The sequence below is a fragment of the Anabrus simplex genome, chromosome X, assembly GCF_040414725.1.
Source record: "Anabrus simplex isolate iqAnaSimp1 chromosome X, ASM4041472v1, whole genome shotgun sequence".
NCBI classification, from domain to species: domain Eukaryota; kingdom Metazoa; phylum Arthropoda; class Insecta; order Orthoptera; family Tettigoniidae; genus Anabrus; species Anabrus simplex.
The window spans coordinates 181,799,585-181,826,083 of record NC_090279.1 but is presented as its reverse complement, the minus strand read 5'-3'; the positions used below and the strand labels follow the sequence as shown (position 1 = coordinate 181,826,083).

Below are 26,499 nucleotides of genomic sequence, written 5' to 3'. Positions count from 1 at the left end.
CGAATCATTAATAAATTCAGAAACTGTCCCAAAACAACATTAACAAAAGATAAAACCAAAGCCACTGCATTTTCCACTTTTACTTTTAGCCAAGACGTTTATAAAGTTACTAACGTTCTTAAAAAACACAACATAAAAATATCTTTTAGAACCAATAACAGAAATCTTGATATACACAACTCTAACTTATTAAATAAATCTAATGCTTTTTCTAAATCTGGAGTATACAGATTCAAATGTAACAACTGTAGCTCTTCGTACATTGGACAAACTGGACGCAACTTTACTATCAGATACTCCAAACATGTCAATGCCATAAAATATAACAGTTTCTCTGCAATAGGATAACACATGCAAGATTCTAAACATAATTTCACCAAAATCGAACAGGACTTGCAAATACTTAAAATTATTAACAAAGAACCCCTTCTAAACACAACTGAAAATTGTTTTATTCACCTTGACCAATACTTCAACCCTAATTTCATTTTAAACGGCATTTCTGAATAACCCAATATTCTATTTGACTTCCGCATTCTCATTTTCAAAAACGCTAAATTTCTAAACCCAAATTCGATTTTCCATGTCTTACACAGTTCCTACCCACGTTTTCTACCACCAATAACCCATCCACTTGCCCCACCTTAAGCTGCTACTCCTTCTTTACTTCCCTATCCCATCCTTTCCTTTCTTCTTTCTTCATTCCACTTCCCGCTCTATTAATCTAATTCAACCCCTCACTATATACAGTATAATGCTTAAAATAAAATCTACCTTCTTTAGTCATTATATTCTGTTCCACACCTATTTTATCTTCAATTAACATGTTTGGTTTGTTTCTCTCTTTTTCTTTTCTGCATTGAACTGGGTATTATATTATCATTTACGGTTCAGATCGTTATAACATTTAAATTTATACTTTATGCCACCTCAAGAAATCACACGCTGTGTAAATGCAATTCTCAATTGTTCTAATATTGTGCTTTTTAACTTTTTTCTTTTCACAGTTGTTTTCTATGTCAACTGTTCTGCATCTCCAAACTTCAAGAATCTGACATATGAGACTTTTAAACGTTACTATATATTTCTATTGTCAAGTATATTACACTGTATTATATGATTTCACGCCTAGCATCGTTCCCAAACTTGATCCTTGAACTACAGTATTTCATTTTTCATTGAGTTTCATAAACATTTAAAATTCAGTGCCAATTATCACGTTTTACTGCTCTCCAAGTACTTACGTCGGACTTCATTTATATGATTGATCCTCGACCTCTTCAAGATTTTAAGAACTTTCAACATGCAGAGCTATGGCCAAAAGTGTTATAATACTTCATGAACCACAACTAGTGAAAAATTTATACATCACCTATTATTTTCCTGTGCATTGTTTTTTATATTGTAAGGGTGGGTTTCCATTTGAGATTAACTAGGAGAGTAACTTTTGATATCCGCTCTCAGGTTGTTGTCCATTTGAGAGTTAATTTCGGCCCGAATAACTATCGAGAGTACCACTCGCCAAGATAGCTTTCACGAGTTCTCGTCCCACCCTGTACACTTGTGTACCTGTAGAGAGTGGAGAGCAGTCGAAATGTCATCACATTACTACTGACAAGTCGCAGCAGCTGTGATTGCAGGCGCGGTTCTGCCTTTAGGTCACATGGTCACGTGCCCCTCGACCGATTAAAACTATTATAAAAATCAGAACAACATTATGCACGATTAGTGTCACGACCATCTTCAGTGAGTTCAAGAGGCTATGATTCACCATGGTTGTTCTTGTTCTAGCAGCCCTGGACTAAACTAGCCAACATAGTAAAGGTCTAATCCTGGATGGGACCGACTCGTTCTTATACCTGAACATCATCCCCTCATTCTGTGAGCTGTGAGGGGTGAAGGGGGTTATGGCAAATTCTATTGACCCGGTCACAGTATTTCTACGACGAGACACTACAGCGCTAGTTCGTATTTTGAACTTACTTCTCCTACAGCCTACTAGATAGCACCCAGCCACTTTCTTGTCGACATATGTATTATTAACGCGCGCAAAAGTAGTGTTTATAGCAAACCTGTGCTTATCTTGAACGTCCGTTAGATTAATCGTGTCCATCGGTGTCGATGTTCATTGTAAGTCTGAAAAATATGTGAAGATTAGTGTGATGTATCTGAGTGTATTCCTGTGCGAGCATAAGTGTTTTTAAAATGAATCAAGTGAGGTACTTACAAACAAATTCGCTTAATTACGAAAACAGATTATTAACTAAAGAAATAGGCCGACCAAGACCAGAGCTTACAATAAATCAAGTGTTCGAAGATAAAAATAGAACCTACAATCACAGTTTTATATGCAAGAAATAAAAAGGTAAGATTAATTTAATTGATTTGATTCCTAGTGTTCCTAATATGTTGAACGTGCCCCACCTATTTTTATCATCACAAGCCGCCACTGTGTGATTGTTTCCTGTAAGAAAATAAAAATCTACTTTGGTATTTGTCATCTGTCCCACTATGGCTTTTCTGTTTTTCATTTTTTCAATTGCTGAGATACCTTAAACAATAGAGAGCGTATATATGTATTATATTATATACTTGTTATTATAATAATAACCCAGCTACAATCATTACCATATGTTTATTTCCATGCAAATTGATGTGATTATAATAAAATATAAACTAAAAATTTACTCTTAATTCACCTTTATTAAACAGACTTAACATACCTGATTCCTTAAGTTGTGAAGTTTCCTTTGAACTTCAGCTCCGGAACACAAAAACTTCAATCCCATTTCCTCTAAATTTTTATGTTTCTTCACTCTGTCACCGCAATCGGTACATTTCATATTCCGCAAAATTTCTCGACTTTCAAACATTTCAATTAATATTTTTGTTTCCTCCAGTGACCAATTTTTAGTCATCTTGAAATTGAAAATAGAACCAAGCTCTCGATAGCTTCGCCACAATTCGAACACAGTTCGTATCTGGAGAGCAAATCTCTGAGAGGGACGGGGAGTACGTGTCGACTAGCGAGCAAGTTGAGACAAGTTAGCTCTCGGAGAGTTGCGAGCGAATTTCCATTAGATGGTCTCGGCACTGTGTCCATTGGCGAGTAACTGCTATCGAGAGGTTCTCGCCAGTATTTACTCTTAAGTGTACGGGCACCTTAAGTGATCAGCTGATGATGACCCAGAACAGTGGTCGAAACCGGTACCACTTATAATCAACTAGTAATGTAACATTACATTTCTAATTTTACATGTATTGAAAAGGTGGAACCATTACATAACTTCTTTCAATTTTAATCGTGTCTTGTAAACTGCCTTGCACTCACTCACAACTCACTCAAGATTGTCTCACATTCCCCAGCTACGCTGTTTTACAGGTCAGCGGAAGTTTCTAGATAAAGAATCTCACAGGTTCCGCTTTTAGGTCATTCCAGCTGTCTCTCCATCCTTACATTCCAGCATTTTTGAAGTGGGTCAGCCAACAGTGTTTAGGGGCTACTATTTTGCTCGCTGATGGGCTCACCTACATTGTCACTGCTCCACTGGCATTCTCGTCTCTCACTGTACCCTACACCCTTGGCACTCATTGTTACAACACACCTCGAAATGTTTTACTTACTTTAGGATTTTCTTTCTTTTCAGTTCAGCTACTGCACAGGTTTAATGTACGTGCTTCAGATGGTCCGATGAAGCTCTTAAAAGTTATCCGTAACCCTATCACCGACCACTTGCCAGTGGGATGTCGTAAGATCGGGACCTCTTTCTCTGCTAGCCGCATCGTGAACCCAAGGGAGTTAGTACCGACAGAGGAGCCTGTTGCTATAGTAGTTGGAGCTATGGCACATGGCAAGGTAAAGTGACAACATTTGTAAATTTGAAAGTCCTTAATTAGATTTTTATGATAAAGTTGTGGCTTATCTCTTTTTTGCAGGTTATTGCACCCTACAACTTGGTTTCAGCTATATCGTGAAACTTAAGTTGGAATTTCGCAAAAATCTTCTAAACATTTTTAGTTTTTACTATTATTATTATTATTATACAACCTTCCTGCAACAGTCACTGGTTGCCCAAGGACAAATACTACCTGAATACAAAAATAGATGTAGATGAATAGATTCGCCGTACACGAGAAGTTACATAAGAGTGGGCAAAAGACTGAGGCACGTCAAGCTTTTATCTGAGATCCACAAACATGGTTCTTGAAAATCGTGATGAACTTCTTGAGAGTAGTAATGGCAATGTTATAGATGAAATCTCTATTCAGCACAAAGGTATTGTAATATGTTGCTAAGTTGTTACAGTACTCTGTCAGCTTGTTAGGGCGACGCTACAGTTAAGTGAAAGAGTACTGTTAACATTGATGATGATGATAATAATAACTAAACACTGTTGTGCGCAGTGGAAAATAGCCCATAGCGATCCGGGACTTAAAACGGTGCTAACAAGATGTACAATGAAACAAAAAGATAATTTCAATAGTGATAAGAATAACCTGTTACTTGAATAAATATATGTGTGTGTACATAACCGACCAGCAGGTACAAAGCGTAACAAATATAATTCAGTGGATAATTGAGACGAATTTCGAAAGTGATGTAGTGTGTAGATAGTTTAATACTTTATATAGTTAATCCGGATCCTTAGATGTGCAATCACTTATGCCAAAATCGTTAACAAAGCTTATAAATTTAACTGAACAAGTAACCTAATTCAAAAGAATCAACAATAAGATTAATTAAAATAGTTAGACAATGGTAGCTAAATTCTTTAGAAGTCATTCGTAAATTTAAGTATCTTATATCATACAATCATTAATTATACAAGGGTAAAGTAGTTCCAAATACAGTAGAGCGAGTAAGTCCAAGCTTGCTTTAAGGATCCGTGGCCCAAAAACATTAAATGGAATTTTGTGCCGTGCAATTGCATGACTCTCCCAACTCTGTCACTATTTAGAAAGATGACTGAAACAATGTTTTACATGATTTGATCTTTATGTCTCACCTGAAACAAAATAGCAGCAGTCGATGGTGCCACAGAACCAGCTCTGTCCAGTGTTGTTTTCTAGCACGTCTAATGGGAAACGGTCTCTCGTTCAACCGGCCGAGGTGGGCCAGATGGCGAGTATTTATATGGTCTAAAGTTCATTCTAGAATGTGCAAGACATAGAGCAACATCAGGGGAGCGGGAGGGTCAGCTGATAGACCAAGATGGCGGTCAGTAAGTGGAGAACAAGGCCGGCAGAAGGTAAAGTGATATGAAGTGCCGGGTACACAAGGTAAGTTCGGGGCTTAACAGCCCAGTATTGCAAAAGTTGACAAGAAATTTAGTTATGGTTCTTTGAGCACCTAACAGCAAGCCGATTATGGAGATGGATCGGAGCTTGTACAGTACACTATGGAAAATAATACATAGGACAATACTGCAGTGCTTTTTTACAGCTTTAGTAGGCAAAAGATTCAGTGTACTGTATATATATATATATATATATATATATATGTAAATTCAAAGAACCACTGTTTTTTATTATGTACAGTAAAACCTCGTTAAGATGTTTCTGCAGGGGACAAGGATAAAGAACATGTTAAGCAAGAAAATGCACTAATGAATACACAAATAAAAACTATCCAACGCGGGTATGGAACCACTAGATAAGATTTTTTCAGGCATGACAGTATTTTACATAGTGTATCTGTGGGTACAATGAAAACTAAATCTATCATTTCTAAATATGAGAGGATAATATTAAAGGTGTGGAAAACACAAGGAACGAATATGAAAAACCTTTTCAGCTGGAAATTATAAAATAACAGTGCACTGAAAGGTGTGAAAAATATCGGATAACAAAAATATGAGAACATTTGCACAGAGGGCCATGAAAATATGGAGCATTATTGCAGATCACACTCTTTCTTAAACACATGGTAGTAGAAGCCTTTCATTTTGGACCATTGGGTTATGAAACGTTATTTTCTGGTCACACTCTTAGACAATAACTTTTGAGGTTACACTCGACCATGTGTGACTGCTGCCTTCTTTGTTTGAAACGTTGTTTTGCGCTGCCTCTGCACGTTTAAAGATGCGGGTGCTAGTCCACTTTTGGATAGATTTTAATTTTGTTTTCATTAGCAAGAAATTTCACAACTTTTTTCCGAATCCAAAACTAGGCTGTCACAAGACATATATACACCACGCTCATCAACTTCAGACAATTCTGTTCTTAATCCAGATGTAGGCTATCAGGCAACAAATATAAATGCTACCCTTCATTGTACCAATCAACACAAAATCAATTTTTAATTTCTGAATGGAATGCGTAATACAAGCACAAACAGGCTCATTGTGTTATTCAGCAATCTCGCTGCTAACCGGCAAGCCAAAAAACATTCCTATTCAGAGGTGAGAAAAAAAAAGTTTTCCCGTTATCACGCAGCTGTAGTGAGGGCTCTTTCTTATGATATAGATGTTGATTCCCATAGGGAATCGGAAACATTTGTCCCGAACGAGTAAATTTATAATACCAATATAAATGGTCTGTTATTGGACATTATAAATTTTCCAGCTAACTCATTCTTGGTTGTTAGCGTTTTGCCCTCATGTGCTAGAGTGGGCTCATCAGTTGGTACCTAGCACACCTACCAATACGCTGGCTAGTGCATACCGTGGAGGCCACTGCGTAGGCTACTTGGAGCCACCGGCAGAGCCAATGCACTAAGAGACTTTGTCTCATTACCAAAAATTGATGCCTGCTTGGCCATCAGATGATATAGATGTTGATTCCCATAGGGAATCTGAAACATTTGTCCCGAATGAGTCAATTTATAATACCAATATAAATGGTCCGTTATTGGACATTATAAATTTTCCAGCTAACTCATTCTTGGTTACCAGCGTTTCGCCCTAGTGCGCTAGGGTGGGCTCATTCTCTTTCTTACCCAAGTTGGAAATCGTGTTCCCTTCACAATGGATGACATTTTCAGCGGAAAAACATGTTAACGAGAAATGCACTAATGAGGTTGTAAAAGTAGTTAGTGGGACGTAAAGCCAATAACATTACAGTATAACCTCATTAATTCGAAGTCGTTGGGATGCAAAAGTCAGACTTTAAACTATGTGATTTCGAATTAACCGTCAACACGTACTTCGGAAGTGCCAACCCTTGCGGCATCACAATATATTCTAAGACCCGTTGCTGCATGCAGTTAACTTTGATTCACAGTTTAAAGCTCTCAATTGCCATGGGAAAAAACTATTTCCAAAATGTATCCAACAAGGTGCATTTACAGTATTCAAATAATGCATTTGGATAACTCACCGGCAAACATAACCTCACGCAGTGAAATCAAAAGAAAGAAAACATGATTCAAAGACGAGGAGAAATCTATACTGGGTCCCCTGTGCAAGTGCTTTATTCATTAGATTACTGTACTGTATGCATTTTAGATGCCTTGTGCTTGCACCGAAAGTACCCGATGCCCTTAAAACATCGCGGCTTATCAAACTTTCCTATGATAAGGTGAGAAAGTCTCTCGCTCCCGTCCACATTACAACAACAGTACAGTGACTATACTTGTACGATTTCCCACCATGGCACTTCTAAGACCCATGCAATCACCTTGATTCTCAGTTTAAACTTTTCAAGTGCCATGGAAAACACTAGTTCAGAAATGTATCCCACAAGGTGCATTTACATCATTCAAATAATTCACTTGTATAAAACAATGGCAAAATATAACCTCAGACAACGAAAGTAAGAAAAACACGATTCAGAGACGAGGAAAAATTATGCTGGCATTCTACCGCCCCCACCCACAGTGGATAATTTAAATAATATTGAAATGTTGTTATTAAACTGGGCAACATTAAACACTGTACATACATGTTAATTTAACTAATACTTCACTGCGAGAATACTAGATAGCTGTATGTCGAGTGCATTGAGTGGAGTAGAACTGTGATTGTGGTGACATCTAGCAGTACGGTGTGACAAGCTCAAGAATCGTCACCTCGGCTTTGCTACTGTTGAGTAAATGCGACTCCACATATTGAGAAAATGTTTATTAAATAAACAGTAATGATGATGAAGAATGTATGTATAAAGTATGTGATGCAATACCTCCTTCATGAACTTTTAACCCCTCAGTGACTTGGTACACTTGAGTGCCACTTTACCCAGGGGACAGAGATGATTCAAATGTGAGCACTAAGCAAATGCAGTGATCTCTTTAAAAATTCACTATTACAACAGTTTGGCACAGATTATTTTCAAATGTTTACAGTAGAGATTTAAAACAATGTAGTTTACATTCATCAACTTTATATTTACCTTGTATAGTGTAGTAATGGAGAAAAGACCTTTCACATTCTGTACGGAATGAAAGTGACATTCTTGTATTTCCCTCGGTTGATTTGCAATAGAATGAAAACTATAAAGCATCCAGAGTTAAGCAAATACTACAGGCCTTATGGGCTTCCTGGCTTTCACAGTTGCCATATTTACTCACTCAACGTGGCTCGGACACTGCTTGTGAAATACATTTATACATACTTCGCTTGGTACAGCTGTTGGGCAAGCCTGTGTAACAGATATTATAATAATAATAATAATAATAATAATAATAATAATAATAATAATAATAATAATAATAATAATATTAACTGAGCTCGATAGCTGCAGTCGCATAAGTGCGGCCAGTATCCAGTATTCGGGAGATAGTAGGTTTGAACCCCACTGTTGGCAGCCCTGAAGATGGTTTTCCTTGGTTTCCCATTTTCACACCAGGCAAATGCTGGGGCTGTACCTTAATTAAGGGCACAGCCGCTTCCTTCCCAGTCCTAGCCCTTTCCTGTCCCATCGTCGCCATAAGACATATGTGTCAGTGCGACGTAAAGCCAATAGCAGTTAATTAATTAAGATATGATAATAATATAAATGCCCATTTTTCTCCAGTCATTAATGAAGTTACAGTTATAAAATTTCATTTCGCCATAACATTTCTAAGGATATCAGTTCACTGATGGTATCATTTGAAATAGAGTAAGAGTTTGAACCTGTAGGGATGCAAACTAAATAATAATGACATAAATACGAAGTGTGTTCAAAAAAAGACTGAACTTTGTAAATTGCGCGCAAACCGCAACATTGAGCGAGTTGTGACTGTGGCGGCGCCTAGCGGCAACTTCTGACAACAGACCGCTGCTTTCCGCATTCCATTGCCTGCATTATCAGTTGAGTTAGAGCCTCTGAAGTGATTGCGTGTGTCACATGTTCGTCGAATTCTATAATGAAACAGCTTGAGGAACAACGCGTGTGCGTGAAGTTCTGCTTCAAAGTTGGGAAAACGTTTGTGGAAACATTTGAAATGTTGAAGCTAGCATACGGGGAGGAATGCATGAGTCGTACACAATGCTACGAGTGATTTAAACGTTTCAAAGACGGTAGAACGTCTGTCACTGAAGACCCTAGGTCTGGGCGACCTTCCACATCAACAGACGACCGCCATGTCGAGAGAGTTCGTGAAGTGATTCGTGGATATCGTCGTTTGACAGTCCGAGAGGTTGCTGATCAGGTGTGCATCAGCGTAGGATCATGTCATGCAATTTTAACCAAAAAACTTCAGTTGCGGCGCGTCAGTGCTAAATTTGTCCCTCGTTTGCTGACTGACGATCAAAAAGAGAACCGAGTCAGCATCAGTCAGGAAATGCTTGCTAACGCAGATGCTGATGACAACTTCCTGAAGAACGTCATCACTGGAGATGAGACGTGGGTGTACGGTTACGATGTCGAAACCAAAAGGCAATCATCACAGTGGGTGGGGAAAGGTTCTCCTCGACCGAAAAAAGCACGAATGAGTCGTTCAAACATCAAGGTGATGCTGATTGTGTTTTTTGATTGGAATGGCATTGTCCATCACGAGTTTGTACCCCGAGGCCAGACAGTGAACAAAGAACTGTACCAGAATGTTTTAACGCATTTGAGAGATGCTGTGTGCAGGAAGAGGCCTGAACTGTGGGAAAACAAATCCTGGATGTTGCACCATGACAATGCGCCAGCACATGGCTCTCTCTCGGTCCGCAGTTATCTGGCAAAACATCAAATTCCTGTTGTGCTCCATCCGCCCTATTCTCCCGACTTGGCTCCAGCAGAGTTTTTCTTATTCCCCAAATTGAAAACCACCTTGAAAGGACATCGTTTCCAAGACATTGAAGAGATCAAGGCGAATGCGACGAGGCAACTTCGCGCCATCAAAGAAAGTGCATTCCAGGAAGCATTCCAAAAGTGGAAGAAACGTTGGCAACACGCTGTTGATAGTGCAGGGGACTATTTTGAAGGGGACAGTCTGTGAAATGATGTAAGCTACATAATAAAGTTTTTCTAGCCACAGTTCGGTCTTTTTTTGAACACACCTCGTATTAACATGCATGTCCAGAACCCGAAATGATTATGTCTTGTTTCTTATATCTGGGAACGTTTCATGATCGTTTTTGCTTTAAAGGAGTAGAGTGTTGAATTTATTAGCCCCCCCAGAAACATTTCACTCTTAAGGCAAATACTGTGTGGTTACAACACAGGAAACCCCGTTAAGGATTGATGACGGCGAGATATCTATCTCGGTGATGTATCCTTCAGCTCACTTCAGATAAATTTACTCGTAACTGACAACAGATGCAAGGGCTACATGTTTATCACAAAATACGATAACTTAAACATTCTTCTGTAACATACAATACAGAATGCTGAATCACCTGTTCGTATGAGAATGCGAAAACAAACAAGCACAGATAGACAAATACAGTAAAATGTAAATATAATTTAAAATAAATCCATCTTCTGTACTTACATTACCAGCAATATAGAGAATTGAAGGCAGAGGTGGAATGTTCATCTCTTCCATTTACACACTGCTTGAGGAATCTTTGTCTGAAGAATCACCGAGGTGGACGATGACGGGTTCAATATCCTGAATTTCATCAGCCTTCCACATATCGTCTTCATTTTCCTTAACATGATTCACATAATTCCTCCAGTTATCAGGTGTGACACACGCTAAACCTTCCTCATTTAACCTTTGCATTTCTTTCACTTTGAAGTCCTCATTATGTAAGTTCACATAATGTTTCACATGAGCCCATGCGAGTTCAGCGGGGTTTAATTCGCAGTGGTAGGGGGGCAGCCAAAGTACTTTGTGTCCTCTTTCTACAGCAAATTCATCCATCTTATACTTATCGTATTTTTCCTTTTCCAAATCAGTAATGTTCATTAAGTCTTTTTTCAACACATGAACTTGCAATAAGAGATCGCAAAGGTTTTGTGGAATTCATGTTGATACTCTGAGAACGTGTGCGAGATTGATTTCAAGCGCGGAGGTAGCGTATACTGAGAGCGGAGAGAACATTGTTGCCAAGCCGCGCCGGCATTGATGCCTGATTTACGCGTATTCGGAAAGATAAATTTCCCCGAATTTTAAATAAGACCCACACCCAATTTTGGAAGCGATATTTTCGATAAAACAGTGTGGGTGGTACACGAGATTATACGGTATATATTTTTAAAATTTGCTTTATGTCGCACCGACACAGATAGGTCTTAAGGGGGCGATGGGATAAGAAAGGGCTAGGAGTGGGAAGGAAGCAGCCATGGCCTTAATTGAGGTAAAACCCCAGCATTTGCCTGGTGTGAAAATGTGAATGTCAGGAGATGCTGATGTATAGTTTTTTCAAAGATAAAGGATGGTGTGAGGAGAATAGGAATTGGTCAGTAAGATGAAACATTAAATTTGTTGCCTGTTTCCAGGTCGTAGGAAAATAGCCAGTGATAAAATGTCAAATAATTTAGAGAGCAAGATGACAAAGGCTGCTGGCAGTAATTGTCAAGAAAAGAGGACTCATAGTGTCTGGACCAGTAACTTTATTGGTAAGAAGAGTTTGAAGAAGGTTATGAACTTCACTTGGTGTGGTAGTTATACTCGATAGGGTTCCGTGTTGATGTGACGCCCGTAGGCGACCTGTGCATTGTGATGAGGATGAAATGATTAAGATGACACACATACCCAGCCCCCGTGCCTGCAGAATTAACCAATTATGGTTATGTCTGGCCAAGACATCCTGCTACGGTAATGAAGTAGACCCTACAGCCAGCAACTCAACGCTAAGTGTTGAGCCGCGGTAAATAACTCAACTCCCTAAGGGGATCAATGGCTTCGGGCGGATGAGTCCCTTTAGGTGGGATGATGGTTCCCAGGGAGGAGGAAATGCCATCTGAACCCATAAAACATCGTCTGTTCTCCATGTTAGGAATGGCTGCCTCCTATTGCTGGGCAGCAGCATTGTAGGTGAATGTCTACGGCGGATGAACACCTACAGTAGGTGTCAATGGCAAGGACATTATGACTGCGCAGGAGAAGGCAATGGTAAACCACTCCTGTATTATTACCAAGAAAATTCTGTGGAAAGTCTCTCAGTTGTTTCAAGTTTGGTACCCTATGGTAGGACCCCCAGGCCAGTAAGTACCGAATGTGCTACCGGGGAAGAGCAACGGGCATTTACAAGAAATCTCGGTTTGAATGAGGTGAATGGGGTAAATCAGTCTGGAGGCCCACTTGTCGATGTTTTTCGTGATGAAAGGAAGGATCCGCACTGTATAACAACCCATCATATTGCAACATGGACAACTTGACATTGTTGAGAATGAACAGATTAAACATTGATCTACTTGTGAACCATGCTCCTTTTGCATGTTTCTCATATGTTATGTTTACTACTCATACAAGTTTTGTTGACCTCAGTTCGAGGAAAAACCTGAGTATATCCCTTGATAGACCACAGAGCGCAGCACTCTGCGTGGTGTGTATTGACGATCTTTTGCCGTACTAGACTACTGTTTTCATCTTTTGACGCATATCTTTGCCTTCCTCACTCGTGTTTTTTTTTTTTACAATGGAGGCTAGACGATGTGAAATCGCCTTCCTTTGCTTTAGGTGGATTTTTACCTTATTTAAACGTGGGTTTACCACCATTCATGCCATAATTTATGTCTTGATTTAACAGGTATGTGCTTTCTATTGTCTCTTTATTATTACTACGTTTGCATTACCTTTTTACGATCCCTGATGGGCCGGTCGATGTGCATCTTCTATTTCGGTTCGTGTAAATGGTGTGTGTGACTGTGAGAGGTTAATATTATGATTACTGCTAATTTGGGAATTTGGTCTCGAATCCATCATGTTTTTGGTGCACTTGTTCGGGTGCATTTGTTTTGTTTGTACCTGGCCGCCTTCGAAGTAACGACTTTCGTGTCGACAAAGTTTAATTTGAAGTCGTACGAAACTCAAGCTTAATGTGATTTGGTGCACGATCCTGCCTGTTTTGCCCGATTATACAATATACGTATAATCTTATATTGTGCTCCCATAGTGCACGTTATTAGTTCAATATGCGAGATCTGGAACTGCGTTAAGGTGAGTCATGTGGCGTGTATTTGTACCTCATGTGAATGTTATGAGTGAATGCTGGTGTCTGAAGCAAGTAAAAGATGGGCTATCGATTGGTTCATTCATGTTTTATTTCGGTTTCATTTCGATTTTGTTTGGGTACCTCATTTCCTTATCTTTGTACATATTTGTCATTTACTTGGCCATGTGTTGGTTGGGGCTCGGCCTAACCGCCGGTCGGCCATGTTGGTATTCTTATTTTTCGTATCTCTGCGCATGCCTGTTTTATTTTGCTGGACCAAAGATGCTGTACTCAGCGCCTTTGGCTGGTTCATTCCTTTACTCCTTGCGTCTTATTTTGATCTCTGTGGTGACGTTGGTTAAAAATGTTTTTGTAGTAGGAGGCTTCTATTGTTGTCGTGCGAATGGAGAATGGAAAGATATGCGCTGTGAATAATTTAATCTGAAGTTTAAAAAAATAAAAAAATATATATTGGCTGTACTACCGTGCGCACGGCAAATTTAATTGAAATATTAATGGTAATGAGGTCATTACTGTATCAGTGAGCTGATAACGAAATATTTGGTGTGTGTTATAATTATTTATGTTGAGCTCACCCCACGACCTCGGCAGAAACGCTTGTGAAGGTATGTTTATGTCTTGTTTTTTCTTTTCTCTGTTATGCGATTGGCTTCTTTTTTCCATGTTTGGATTCTATTATTAATTTACTAATAAACCTTGTCCTTATGTTTATTCTACGTTTCATTTATAGTAGTGTTCTATAATCGTCCTCGTTGGTTAATAACGAGGCCCATCTTGAGCTCAGGGCCGTTTTCTGCCTTCCCTAATCGCGGTCCGCACCTCATTCTCCCGTTACGTTTGTTTGATTTTCGTCATATGCTATCCGTAAGGGAGGGGTTTGGCACAAATGGTAGCAGAGGCGTACTCGATTAGGGTATCTCTTCTGAAAAGAAGGAAATTCAGACGAGATAGAGCTGGAGATGGAGATTATGTACATATTAGTCTAGTGCAAATTCCCATGCCTTAAGTTCATGAAGCCAATATATATATATAATTTAATTCTAACCTTCTGTGTTTGTTTGTCATTATATGTGTGTGTTGTTTAATATCTCTGAGAAATAATCTGCATCATGGAAAACCCCAAAGATTTAGAGTTGAGTAAAGATAGCGAGGTATTCGCGGCAGATATGTCTAATCTTGAGAATGATAAGAGAGATCGTAGTGGTAGAATTAATGAAATGCCTGCTTCTGGTAGTAACAGTGATAGATGTACTGATGATAGGCATCCCATTGCATATGGTAATCGCGCCCTCGACGAAAATCGTGTTGACCCTTTTTCTCCAAATTCCAGATTCACTAGCGATTATAAGGTTAATGTTAACCCTGTGTTCGAGGTTGTACGTAAGTGGAAATTAAACTTCTCGGGGGAAGGGAACGGCTTCAGTGTAGTCGAGTTTTTGGAACGTGTGGAAGATATCGCTCAGTGTAGCTCAATACCCCTTGATTTGTTTATCCCTGTTATTCCTGGAATGCTGGAAGGCCCGGCGTTGCGATGGTTCCGATTAATTAAAAGTAACATCCAGTCGTGGGAGGAGTTTGCTGCTCGAATAAAACAGCGCTTTGGATTGTCCGACATGGACTATTGTTTGAGGCAGGAAACTTTTAGAAGAACGCAAGGGATAGGGGAAAGCATTGATGATTATGCTACTGGAATTCTCACCTTGTTTAATCGGATGTGCGTGAAGGTACCTGAGTCCGAGGTTTTCGATCAGTTTTACCGGAATTTAGCCCCTGATTATAAATTGCATATCAAGCGGTCTGAGGTCGAGTGTGTAGAGGACATCATAAACCTTGGTCGCGAGTTTGAGTCTGCCGTAAATCAAAATAAACTGTATCGCCCACCTCCTACCCCATCTGATTGTTCTTTCCCCGATGTTGCTTGTCGTGCGCCCGCCAAATCCGTCTCCTTCGCTACTGCACCTTCTGCATTCCCCCATTTTAGTACCCCCAATCGTAGAGCCGACTTTGCATCTGCCCCTCAGCGTTCTGTAAATTTTATCCAACCTTCCAACCCACCCAGTGCAAGTGTGCCCACAGTGAGAAATTGTTGGAATTGTGGGAAAATGGGGCACGTTTCTAAAAATTGTTGGTCAAGGTGTCCCGCTAAATGCTCTAAGTGTGGTCTTGCTGGTGTTACACTGCGCGTATGCCCTCGGTGCAACTCCCAGCAGGGAAACTAGAGGCGCGCCGGCGTGGTGGCCCGTCGTTGGCGCCTGATGATGGTGTGAATAAGAGGATCTGGGGCCTTCCTTCGTCTACACCCTGGGCCAAAATTCTTATAGGATCGCGCATATTTTATGCTCTGTTGGACACCGGTTCGTGTGTTTCGTTTGTCAATCAATCCTTGGTGTCTTCTGTCAATTTAGCGTATCTGCAAGGTTGTGAAAGCTTAGGAAAGTTCATGTCTGCTGACGGTCGTGAGGTATGTCCGGTGGGTCGAGTCATATGTCACATTAAAATTCATGGTTTGTCCTGGGATTGGACTTTCAATGTCGTTCCCGACCTGTCGGTGCCGATGATTCTTGGAACTGATTTCATGTTAGCTACTGGCCTGTCTCTTGACTTTATCACTCGAATCTTTGCCTTCCGTTTTAAATCGGGCGTTAGCTACCCCTTTGAAGCCCCATTCCAACGTGCCTCTGTGTGTACTCTAACTCAATGCCAACTTCCCAATGCCTCATGTGACCTTTCTGACAATCAAAATCTTATGTTAAATGCGCTGTTGGAAGAGTTTTGTGATGTTCTAAGTGTCGAGCTAGGGTGTGCTAAAGATTTCTCCTACACCATTGAACTGAAAGAAAATACCCCTGTAAGATCTCCTCCGTTCAGTTGCTCGCCCCCTAAGTTACGCGCCATGCGTGAATGTGTGAACGACCTGTTGGAGAAGAAGGTCATCTCCCCCTCCAAGTCGCCCCGCCTTCCTAGTCCCCAAAAAGGACGGTAAATCTAGATTGGTGATCGACTATCGAAAAATAAATAAGAACGTCGTGTTCGACAGCTTCCCGTTGCCCACTATCGAGAGTGCGTTTCAACATTTCCATGGGGCCAAATATTTCACTGTTTTCGACTTCAATTCTGCTTACTTCCAAATCCCCTTGGACCCCAAAAGCCGCCCCTGCACTGCCTTTGCCACCCCTTTTGGCTTATTTGAGTTCAATAAAGTCCCGATGGGCATCTCTATTGGTGGCCAAGCGCTCAGCCGGGTGATGGATACGATCTTCGGCGATTTAAAATTTTCCTACGTGTTTAATTTTCTGGACGATCTTCTCATTTACTCTGCCACTTTCGACGAGCACCTGGCTCATCTGCGTGAAGTTCTGACTCGCTTGCGAAAGCACGGATTCACAATCAACCCCAAAAAGGTGTCCCTTTGCTCCAAACGTTTGAACTTTCTGGGTCATATCATCTCCGATTCTGGAATCGCTGTTAACCCTGACAGAGTTAAATGTATTAGGGAGTTTCCTCAGCCCAAAAATGTCCGTGGCGTCAGGAGATTTCTCGGTATGGTCGGTTTCTACAGCCGTTTCATCAAGGATTTTTCTCACATTTCGGCCCCCCTTAATTTTTTGAAAAGGAAAAATTGTCGTTTCGTATGGGGGCAAGATCAAACCCGTGCCTTTGAGCTACTGAAGAAAGCTCTTTGTGAAGCCCCGGTCCTCCACAGCCCCGACTTTTCACGAGACTTTGTTCTGCAGTGCGACTCTAGTGAAATCGCCATTTCTGCCGTGCTTAATCAGTCTGATGAGGATGGGAAGCTAGTCCCCATTGCATACTTTAGCAAACTGTTACGTGGAGCTGAATTGAAGTACTCGATTTACGAGAAGGAATGCCTGGCTGTTGTATTAGGTGTTGAAAAATTCCGCTCATACTTGGAACACCGACATTTCTTCGTCCATACGGACAACCAAGCCCTGTCGTGGATGAGCGCGAATGTCAAGCGGCTCGGTCGCACGGCTAGATGGATTCTCCGGCTGTCGGCCTATAAATTTACAATTGTGCATGTACGTGGTAAGGAAAATGTCGTGGCCGATTGTCTGACGCGTATGTTTGACGGGGAAATGGAGAGTGAAGCCGAACTAGAGGAAGAGCATTGTCAAACTGATAGTATTGAGAGTATCAATATCTTGCAGAATTATCCCTGGTCCTTCACGGACATCTCCGAGCATCAGAAGGATGATTATGAGTGTCAGGAATTGTTAAAAGAAATCGCTGATGGGTCTGTGCGAGACAAGTCGTTCTGTGTCAAAAGGGGTTTGTTGGTTCATCGTTATTGCAAAAAAGGAAAGGACAAGGTTTATGTCCCGGTTAAATTAAGGCCCATGATGTTGCATTATTACCACGATTCCTACCTAGGCGCTCACCTTGGCCAGTACAAAACCTTGCACCGCGTTTCTCGTGATTTCTTTTGGCCCAACCTCAAAAAGGACGTACTTGAGTATGTAAGGAGCTGCGATGTGTGTCAGCGGACTAAACCTGCTCAATCATCCCTAACCGGTTTCCACTCTGCCGATGTTGCGACATATCCGGGGGAAAAACTGTTTATCGATTATTTTGGTCCTCTCACAAAATCTAAGAATGGCAACGTCGGAATTCTATCCGTCGTCGACGCCTTTTCCAAGTTCGTATGGTTGTTCCCCGTGCGTAAAATGAATTCGAGCAACGCTGTTCAGCTTTTAACCCGACATGTATTTGGTGTTCATGGTCCCCCGAAAGTCCTAGTGTCTGACAATGGTTCTACTTTCAGATGTCGCCAATTTCGGCATTTGTGTTTCGGATGGGGTGTTAAACACGTTTTTCTGAGTCCCCACTACCCCAAGCCTTCCCATGTCGAACGTTTCCATAGAAATTTGAAAGCCTGTCTGTCAGCCTTCCACAGCGCGGACCAGCGTAGCTGGGACAATAACCTGTCTTTCTTTGTTTTAGCTTTTAATAATGCACTTCATGAGTCTCATCGCAATTCCCCAGCTGTTCTGTTTCTAGGGAGAAATCTTACTGACCCGCTCCAATTGAAATGGGATATAAACTATCTGTCGGAGGCATCCAGAAACAGGAGCGTGGAGGAGAAATGGAAAGAAGCTTTGGACCAGTTAGTCAGAGCCCGGAACCGAGTGGCTAAAAGATTCGACCAAGGGAGAAAAAGAGTCACTCTTGAAATTGGAGACTTGGTCGTGGTGAAGATGTTTCCAATAAGCTCTGCTGCTGACCAAATTACTGGTAAATTGTGTCTGAAATGGTCTAGCCCCAAAAAAATCGTAAGATTCCTGGGACCAGTTACAGTGGAGTTAATGGATTTAGCCGATAAGAGGGTATCAAAAGCTCACGTGAGTTTGTTGAAGCCCTATCGTCAACGGGCCAGTAATGTTTGATGTTTTTGCCTTGTAGTTTGGTAGCATCGTATACTTGAGTGAACTGTCATACCATTATTTGCATTCTAAAGTCCTTCCTGTTTCAGGGATAACGACGCAAAATGAAATGGTTAGAATGGATGCTGGTATTTTTCGATGAAAATGAACCGAATGAATTTCAAAACCTTGGCATAACGGGAGAGGTTCACCTGTTTGTACCATTCCTCTTTCAAGCCCGGTCTCGAATTTATGAATGAAGTGGATCGTTTAATGCAATAAGGCATAGACTGATTGATTCAGCGTAACCCTTTGTGAGAAAATACACACGTCAATATGTAACGAACTGACTTATTTGAATGTTGTTGAAACATATGGTTAAAATCATTTATGTTGTGCTTGTATATAGGCATAATTTAATTTTAAGGTCTTAGTTTAATAAATGCGCGCATTTATTTTAAGGGAAATCTCGTTTAAAACGTGTCTACTTGCTTGATCACCAAGATAAGACACATTTTAAACGTGGGGCTGCTGGATGGTGAACCATGCTCCTTTTGCATGTTTCTCATATGTTATGTTTACTACTCATACAAGTTTTGTTGACCTCAGTTCGAGGAAAAACCTGAGTATATCCCTTGATAGACCACAGAGCGCAGCACTCTGCGTGGTGTGTATTGACGATCTTTTGCCGTACTAGACTACTGTTTTCATCTTTTGACGCATATCTTTGCCTTCCTCACTCGTGTTTTTTTTTTACAATGGAGGCTAGACGATGTGAAATCGCCTTCCTTTGCTTTAGGTGGATTTTTACCTTATTTAAACGTGGGTTTACCACCATTCATGCCATAATTTATGTCTTGATTTAACAGGTATGTGCTTTCTATTGTCTCTTTATTATTACTACGTTTGCATTACCTTTTTACGATCCCTGATGGGCCGGTCGATGTGCATCTTCTATTTCGGTTCGTGTAAATGGTGTGTGTGACTGTGAGAGGTTAATATTATGATTACTGCTAATTTGGGAATTTGGTCTCGAATCCATCACGTTTTTGGTGCACTTGTTCGGGTGCATTTGTTTTGTTTGTACCTGGCCGCCTTCGAAGTAACGACTTTCGTGTCGACAAAGTTTAATTTGAAGTCGTACGAAACTCAAGCTTAATGTGATTTGGTGCACGATCCTGCCTGTTTTGCCCGATTATACAATATACGTATAATCTTATATTGTGCTCCCATAGTGCACGTTATTAGTTCAATATGCGAGATCTGGAACTGCGTTAAGGTGAGTCATGTGGCGTGTATTTGTACCTCATGTGAATGTTATGAGTGAATGCTGGTGTCTGAAGCAAGTAAAAGATGGGCTATCGATTGGTTCATTCATGTTTTATTTCGGTTTCATTTCGATTTTGTTTGGGTACCTCATTTCCTTATCTTTGTACATATTTGTCATTTACTTGGCCATGTGTTGGTTGGGGCTCGGCCTAACCGCCGGTCGGCCATGTTGGTATTCTTATTTTTCGTATCTCTGCGCATGCCTGTTTTATTTTGCTGGACCAAAGATGCTGTACTCAGCGCCTTTGGCTGGTTCATTCCTTTACTCCTTGCGTCTTATTTTGATCTCTGTGGTGACGTTGGTTAAAAATGTTTTTGTAGTAGGAGGCTTCTATTGTTGTCGTGCGAATGGAGAATGGAAAGATATGCGCTGTGAATAATTTAATCTGAAGTTTAAAAAAATAAAAAAAATATATATTGGCTGTACTACCGTGCGCACGGCAAATTTAATTGAAATATTAATGGTAATGAGGTCATTACTGTATCAGTGAGCTGATAACAAAATATTTGGTGTGTGTTATAATTATTTATGTTGAGCTCACCCCACGACCTCGGCAGAAACGCTTGTGAAGGTATGTTTATGTCTTGTTTTTTCTTTTCTCTGTTATGCGATTGGCTTCTTTTTTCCATGTTTGGATTCTATTATTAATTTACTAATAAACCTTGTCCTTATGTTTATTCTACGTTTCATTTATAGTAGTGTTCTATAATCGTCCTCGTTGGTTAATAACGAGGCCCATCTTGAGCTCAGGGCCGTTTTCTGCCTTCCCTAATCGCGGTCCGCACCTCATTCTCCCGTTACGTTTGTTTGATTTTCGTCATATGCTATCCGTAAGGGAGGGGTTTGGCACACTTGGTATTAGAGAACTGCATTGGACAGGAAATGGCTTCTTCAAGTCGGATGACTTTACAACTTATTATTCTGGAAGTGATAACAGAAATCAGAATGCTGTAGCTTTCACTGTGAACAAGAAAATTGCAGCAACTGTGGAAAGTTACACAGTAGTCAGTGACCATATTTTAACCATCTGTTTATGAGGGAAAGCACTCAATATCACTATTTTACAAGTCTATGCTCCAATGTCAGTGTCATCAGAGGATGAAATTGAATCCTTTTTTAGAAGAAAATCTATATCAGATACCTAAAAAGGATGTAATTTATGTAATGGGGACCTCAGTGCGAAAATAGAGGCACAAAAAGACCTCAGCATCACTGGTGGCTTTGGGGTAGGGGAGCATAGTGATACTGGTGACCAACTGTTCCAGTTCTGCATGGAAAATCAGTTTAGAATGATGAATACCTGGTTCAAACAATCTAAACGTTGGCTGTATACCTGGACATCCCCTGATGGTATACTGTATATCGCAACCAGATTGATAATATTTTATGTAGCCAACGCTGGAGTAGCTCCCTACATTAGCGAAAACCTTTCCTGGTGCAGACTGTGGCTCAGATCATTAACTACTTGCAGCCAAAATTAGAGTTAAATTTTGCAAAATTAAGAAGCTTGCTCTTCCAAAAAAAGTATGATGTCTCTAAGGTCCAAACTTTATACTCCATTGCGCTTAAGAACAGATTTGAATTGCTTGAGACTGATTAAAAGCATACTGATGAGTCCATCATTACTTCAACAGCACAAGAACACGTACCGTACAGGAAACCAGGGAAGTGTCACAAATGGCTCTCTGCACATACCATACAGATCGCAGATGAAAGGAGATCAGCCAAGGCTAATGGTAATAGAGATCTCGTTAGACAGCTGAATGCGGATTTTCAACAACCTGCAAGGGAAGACAAGGAAATACTCTGGAGTCAGCAGTGCCACCAATTAGAAGAGGACTAGGGTCATACTCGGAACGTTTTCATGCAGTTAAAGAAAGTTCGAACTCCTTTTAGTGCTCGTAAAGGAGCAATAAGATGCAAGGATGGGAAGATCTTGACTGCACAACAAAGTATTAAGAACAGACAGCATGAGTATACTGAACAGCTATATCCCCACAATCATAAAGCTGTTCCGCCATGTAGCGTTGAACCATATGAATTAGACCCAGATATTCTGCAGGAAGAAGTGGAATGGGCACTGAAACAGTTACTAGATAATAAAGCTCCTGGTTTTGATTGTACCCTAGCTGAACTGCTAAAGCCTGTCCCTTTGGCACCTATCACTGCTTTGTGCCAGAAGATATGGCAAATTACCACATGAATAATGCATACTGTACAAGAAAGACATTCATATGATTTCACAAAGCACTTTTTAAGCCTTATTTAATTTTTTTTGAAGGAAAATGTGGAGTTCATCTTGGAGTCAAAGAAATACGGTATTTACACTGCCCATGTTCTGACAATAGATGTTTAGATGTGCTTTCGGTTCACAAGTGGTGGGACTGACGTATAAATGGATATCTCCTGCCCGTAGTAGGAGGCAAAGCAAGCCCCTGATCGCCGAGCAACCGGGCCTAGACTCGTTCGGCTCAGAGTGAGTAGGGAGGTGCCTATAAGTCTGGAGAATGGCGCATCCAGCCAGAGAGAACATCAACATGCAGTAGTCTCTCTGCTGGTAGCCATGTAAAAAGAGAACTAATTTTTTCACTTGCACACACTGATTTCATAAATCAAATAGTGCCGCAAAGAGAACTATAAAATATAACAATTCTGATTATAACCACATGAACAACTTGAACTGCAGCAGTACTAAACCTAAGCGTGTTTGCTCTTGCCACCATCTGGAAACTTGCATGTTGATTTCTTGAAGTCGTCCTTTAAAAAATAAATAAAGAAAATAAATACTCTCACAATCGCCACTATAAGAGGGTGAGAAGTTGGTTACAAATTTTGGCTCTGTGTGCACTTATTTGTAGCAATCAAGTTATTTCTGTCTTTCACCTGCAAGATTGAAAAAGTGGTTCTTGACACAATCTGGTTTAAGGTGGTTTGTAAACAAAACTGGAAGTTGTGCTGTTTGTTCAGCTTATCTCTTAATTTCCTAATGCACTGATGTTGGGAATCTAGCCTTTGATTCAGAGTGGAACACTTCGATACTTGTTAAAGAATGTCAAACTTTTAAAATATTCTGATATTTCTTGTAGAAATTTCCAGTGGTAGGAGACGCTTCAAGTGCTCTTCAAAATACCTTCAGATTATTCAACTGATTTGAACTAAGCACATCAAAAAGCCTGTCAAATTTATCAGGGAAAATAGCTTGTTGGTACTGGGAGGGCGGTCATGGTATTCATAGCCAACCCCCTGTGTGTGTGTGGGGCAGTAGAATAACACCTACAGTATCCCCTGCCTGTCATAAGAGGCGACCATGGGACCCTTAAGTGCGTCCTGGCATTGTTTCCACTTACTTGCGCCAGGCTCATACATCCTATCCAACCTTCCTTGGTTAACTCTTGTTCTTTTCCAACCCTGACGCTATTAGGTTTTGAAGGCTAGGAAGTCTTTCATTTTCACGCCCTTCCTGGCCCTTGTCTTTCTTTGGTCGATATTTTCAATTTTTGAAGTGTTGGTAGGGATGATGGAGGATGGCAAATAGATCAATTTGATATAAGGAACCATATTCCGGAAATGATGAGTCAAAATTTAAGCAAAATTCTACTCATTTAAGTCCGTATACACAGGAACCTTGTTTATCCAGCCCTCATTAATCCAGATCTCCGGTTTATCTGGATTGAATTTTTTTTATTTGTACAGGATTTCTCTTATGGGGTCGACTCTTCTTGAATATCTTTTACGCAAAGGATAGTTAAGGACAAGAATTGGAAGTAATTCGGCCATGGTCTATCAAACGTACCATCCCGGCATTCGCCTGAAATAGAGAATGGGAAACCGTGGACTCTTCTGAGTTTCTTGACACATTTGCACGCATTCCCAGATGCTCGAATGTAGATGTGAACGACGTAAATGACTGGTTGAAAAATGAATGTAATTCAGGCTACAGCATAATGACAGATGAAGAAATTATTGCCTTTTGTTCCTCGGCAGGTAATGACAAGAGTGATGATGAATTCAAAAATAAAACTGGCGCTCCATCAGAAGAAACAATGACTCATGGAGAGGTAACAATGTAGCTGGACAAACTAATGGCTTATTTAGAATCCCAGACTGTAACCACAACGGAAGAACTGATGTTAGTAAAACGTCTTCGTGAGCATGCTGCGTACAAATGCTATACAAATTTAAAACAGAAAAATCTCACACATTATTTTAGTGCTTAAAACAAGAGTCATAAATGTAGGAAAAGTGTTCTTATATTTTTGTGTACACTTGAAAAATGGTATTACTGTACAACTTATGTTAATAGATTATATAACATGTACTCTATTTGCTTTTTTAGTTTTCCGGATTATCTGGATTTTCAGTGATGTAACTGTTACAGCAAGCTTTTGAACTCTTCGATAGGTACTGTAGAAATAGCCTGCCAAAGCTAGAAAAATGTGAGGCCAAACCTTGTGTTTAAGTGTCTAACCGCTGAATGTATGGATGGATTGATCCATCAAAGCGAAGGTAGGGGTTAAGGAATCACAGGCACTTCTTCTATGGCAGATTCAGCTCTTTTGCATAAGGCTAATAAGAATTTATTAATTTTACTACTTTTATTGGTCTCTCTTTGTCTGTATTGACTGGAGTAGTGACTAAAAATAAATGCATTAATGCAATGTTGAGCCATGCAACAATAGATCACAGGCTACAAATTAGAAAAAAGAAATTGAGGCTCGAGTAATTCTGGTTTACTTTTTACCTGGAGCAGCTCATGTGTACTCTTGTCTGCACAAGCCAGTACAGTTGGAGAATATTACAAATAGACCTTTATGAAAATGTGTCTTGAAGTTGTAGGTTTTCCATACAGAATGTCTAGGTTTTATAAGTACATTTTAACATAAAAACCATGTTGTTATCTTCAGATTAATATGGTAATTAATTTCTAAAATTACTGTATGTTTCTTTGTAGATAAATGTTGATTACATAGAAGAAACTGTTTCCCTGAGCAACTACCCGCTGTCTGCTGCCCTCACGTGTACCAAGCTGTGCTCTGCTTTTGAGGATGTGTGGGCCATCGTCTAGCCATATCTGTGGTCATCTTTGTGAATAAAATAACTGTATTGTGATCGATATCTGTGCTTTGACGACCTTTAGAATAAGTTGTGTGTATCTAGTAAAGAAATTTATCTATTTAGAACTGCATTATTGATGATCATAACCATAGAACTATGAAGCCTTTCTCTTCATCATGAACATTGAATAGGGGATGTTTGACAAACCCAGAATGTTTACGGAAAGAAAGTGAATATTTCTTTAATTCCACATGCATTTAAAACAAGAATTCATGCTCTTAACACATTGATGACCGGTCCCGGGGATCTTCGTTTTTACCCACGGGCATCATTTGCAGCTTGTTTTGCTATCTGTTGGCTATAATTTTAATTACTTTCAATCATGCCATGGAGTAGAAGGATCGTAGATTTTAGTGTCGATGTAATTTTTTAATTGTATGATGTTTGTGGCCATGGAAACTTTGTATATACACGGGTGTTCTTACTCGCCGAGAATCATTGTACAAGATGGCACGCCCATGGCAACATGCCGTGTGTGACGATAAACTATTTCAACATTTCTATGCAGATTCATTGCCTAATGTGCCATGTGGGTGATGAGCCCAGAGATCTCTGCACATGGTTATCATTTAAGAAAAAGGATGTAAAGGAGAGGGCATATAAGTCTCTGGTAAGACCCCAACTAGAGTATGGTTTGAGTGTATGGGACCCTCATCAGGATTACATGATTCAAGAACTGGAAAAAATCCAAAGAAAAGCAGCTCGATTTCTTCTGGGTGATTTCCGACAAAAGAGTAGCGTAACAAAAGTGTTGCAAAGTTTGGGCTGGGAAGAATTGGGAGAAAGAAGATGAGCTGCTCAACTAAGTGGTATGTTGCAAGAGAATATTCTCATTTTAGATCGCCGGGCTGAGTGGCTCAGACGGTTAAGGCGCTGGCCTTCTAACCCCAACTTGGCAGGTTCGATCCTGGCTCAGTCTGGTGGTATTTGAAGGTGCTCAAATACGACAGCCCCGTGTCGGTAGATTTACTGGCACGTAAAAGAACTCCTGCGGGACTAAATTCCGGCACCTCAGCGTCTCCGAAGACCTTAAAAAGTAGTTAGTGGGACGTAAAACAAATAACATTATTATTATTATTCATTTTAGATCCCGTATTGAAAATCAATTAAAAGGAGAATTTATTGAATTGGTGTAAAACAAAGTTTTATTATTCTCCTTTTAAGTGGTATGTTCCGAGCTGTCAGCGGAGAGATGGTG

The 26,499-nt window shown here is 40.2% G+C and overlaps 1 protein-coding gene across 1 annotated transcript in view; it reads left to right on the top strand.

Moving 5' to 3' along the window:
• The window catches only part of LOC136885900 (ribosomal RNA small subunit methyltransferase NEP1), a 65,095-nt gene extending 39,372 nt beyond the window's left edge, over positions 1 to 25,723 (top strand). Inside the window, exons 4-5 of the mRNA XM_067158590.2 lie at positions 3,648 to 3,856; positions 25,138 to 25,723. Of these exons, the coding sequence (XP_067014691.2) occupies positions 3,648 to 3,856; positions 25,138 to 25,251 (323 nt within the window). The 3' untranslated portion in view covers positions 25,252 to 25,723. The remainder of the gene's footprint in view (positions 1 to 3,647; positions 3,857 to 25,137) is intronic.
• The last annotated feature ends 776 nt before the right edge of the window (positions 25,724 to 26,499 follow it).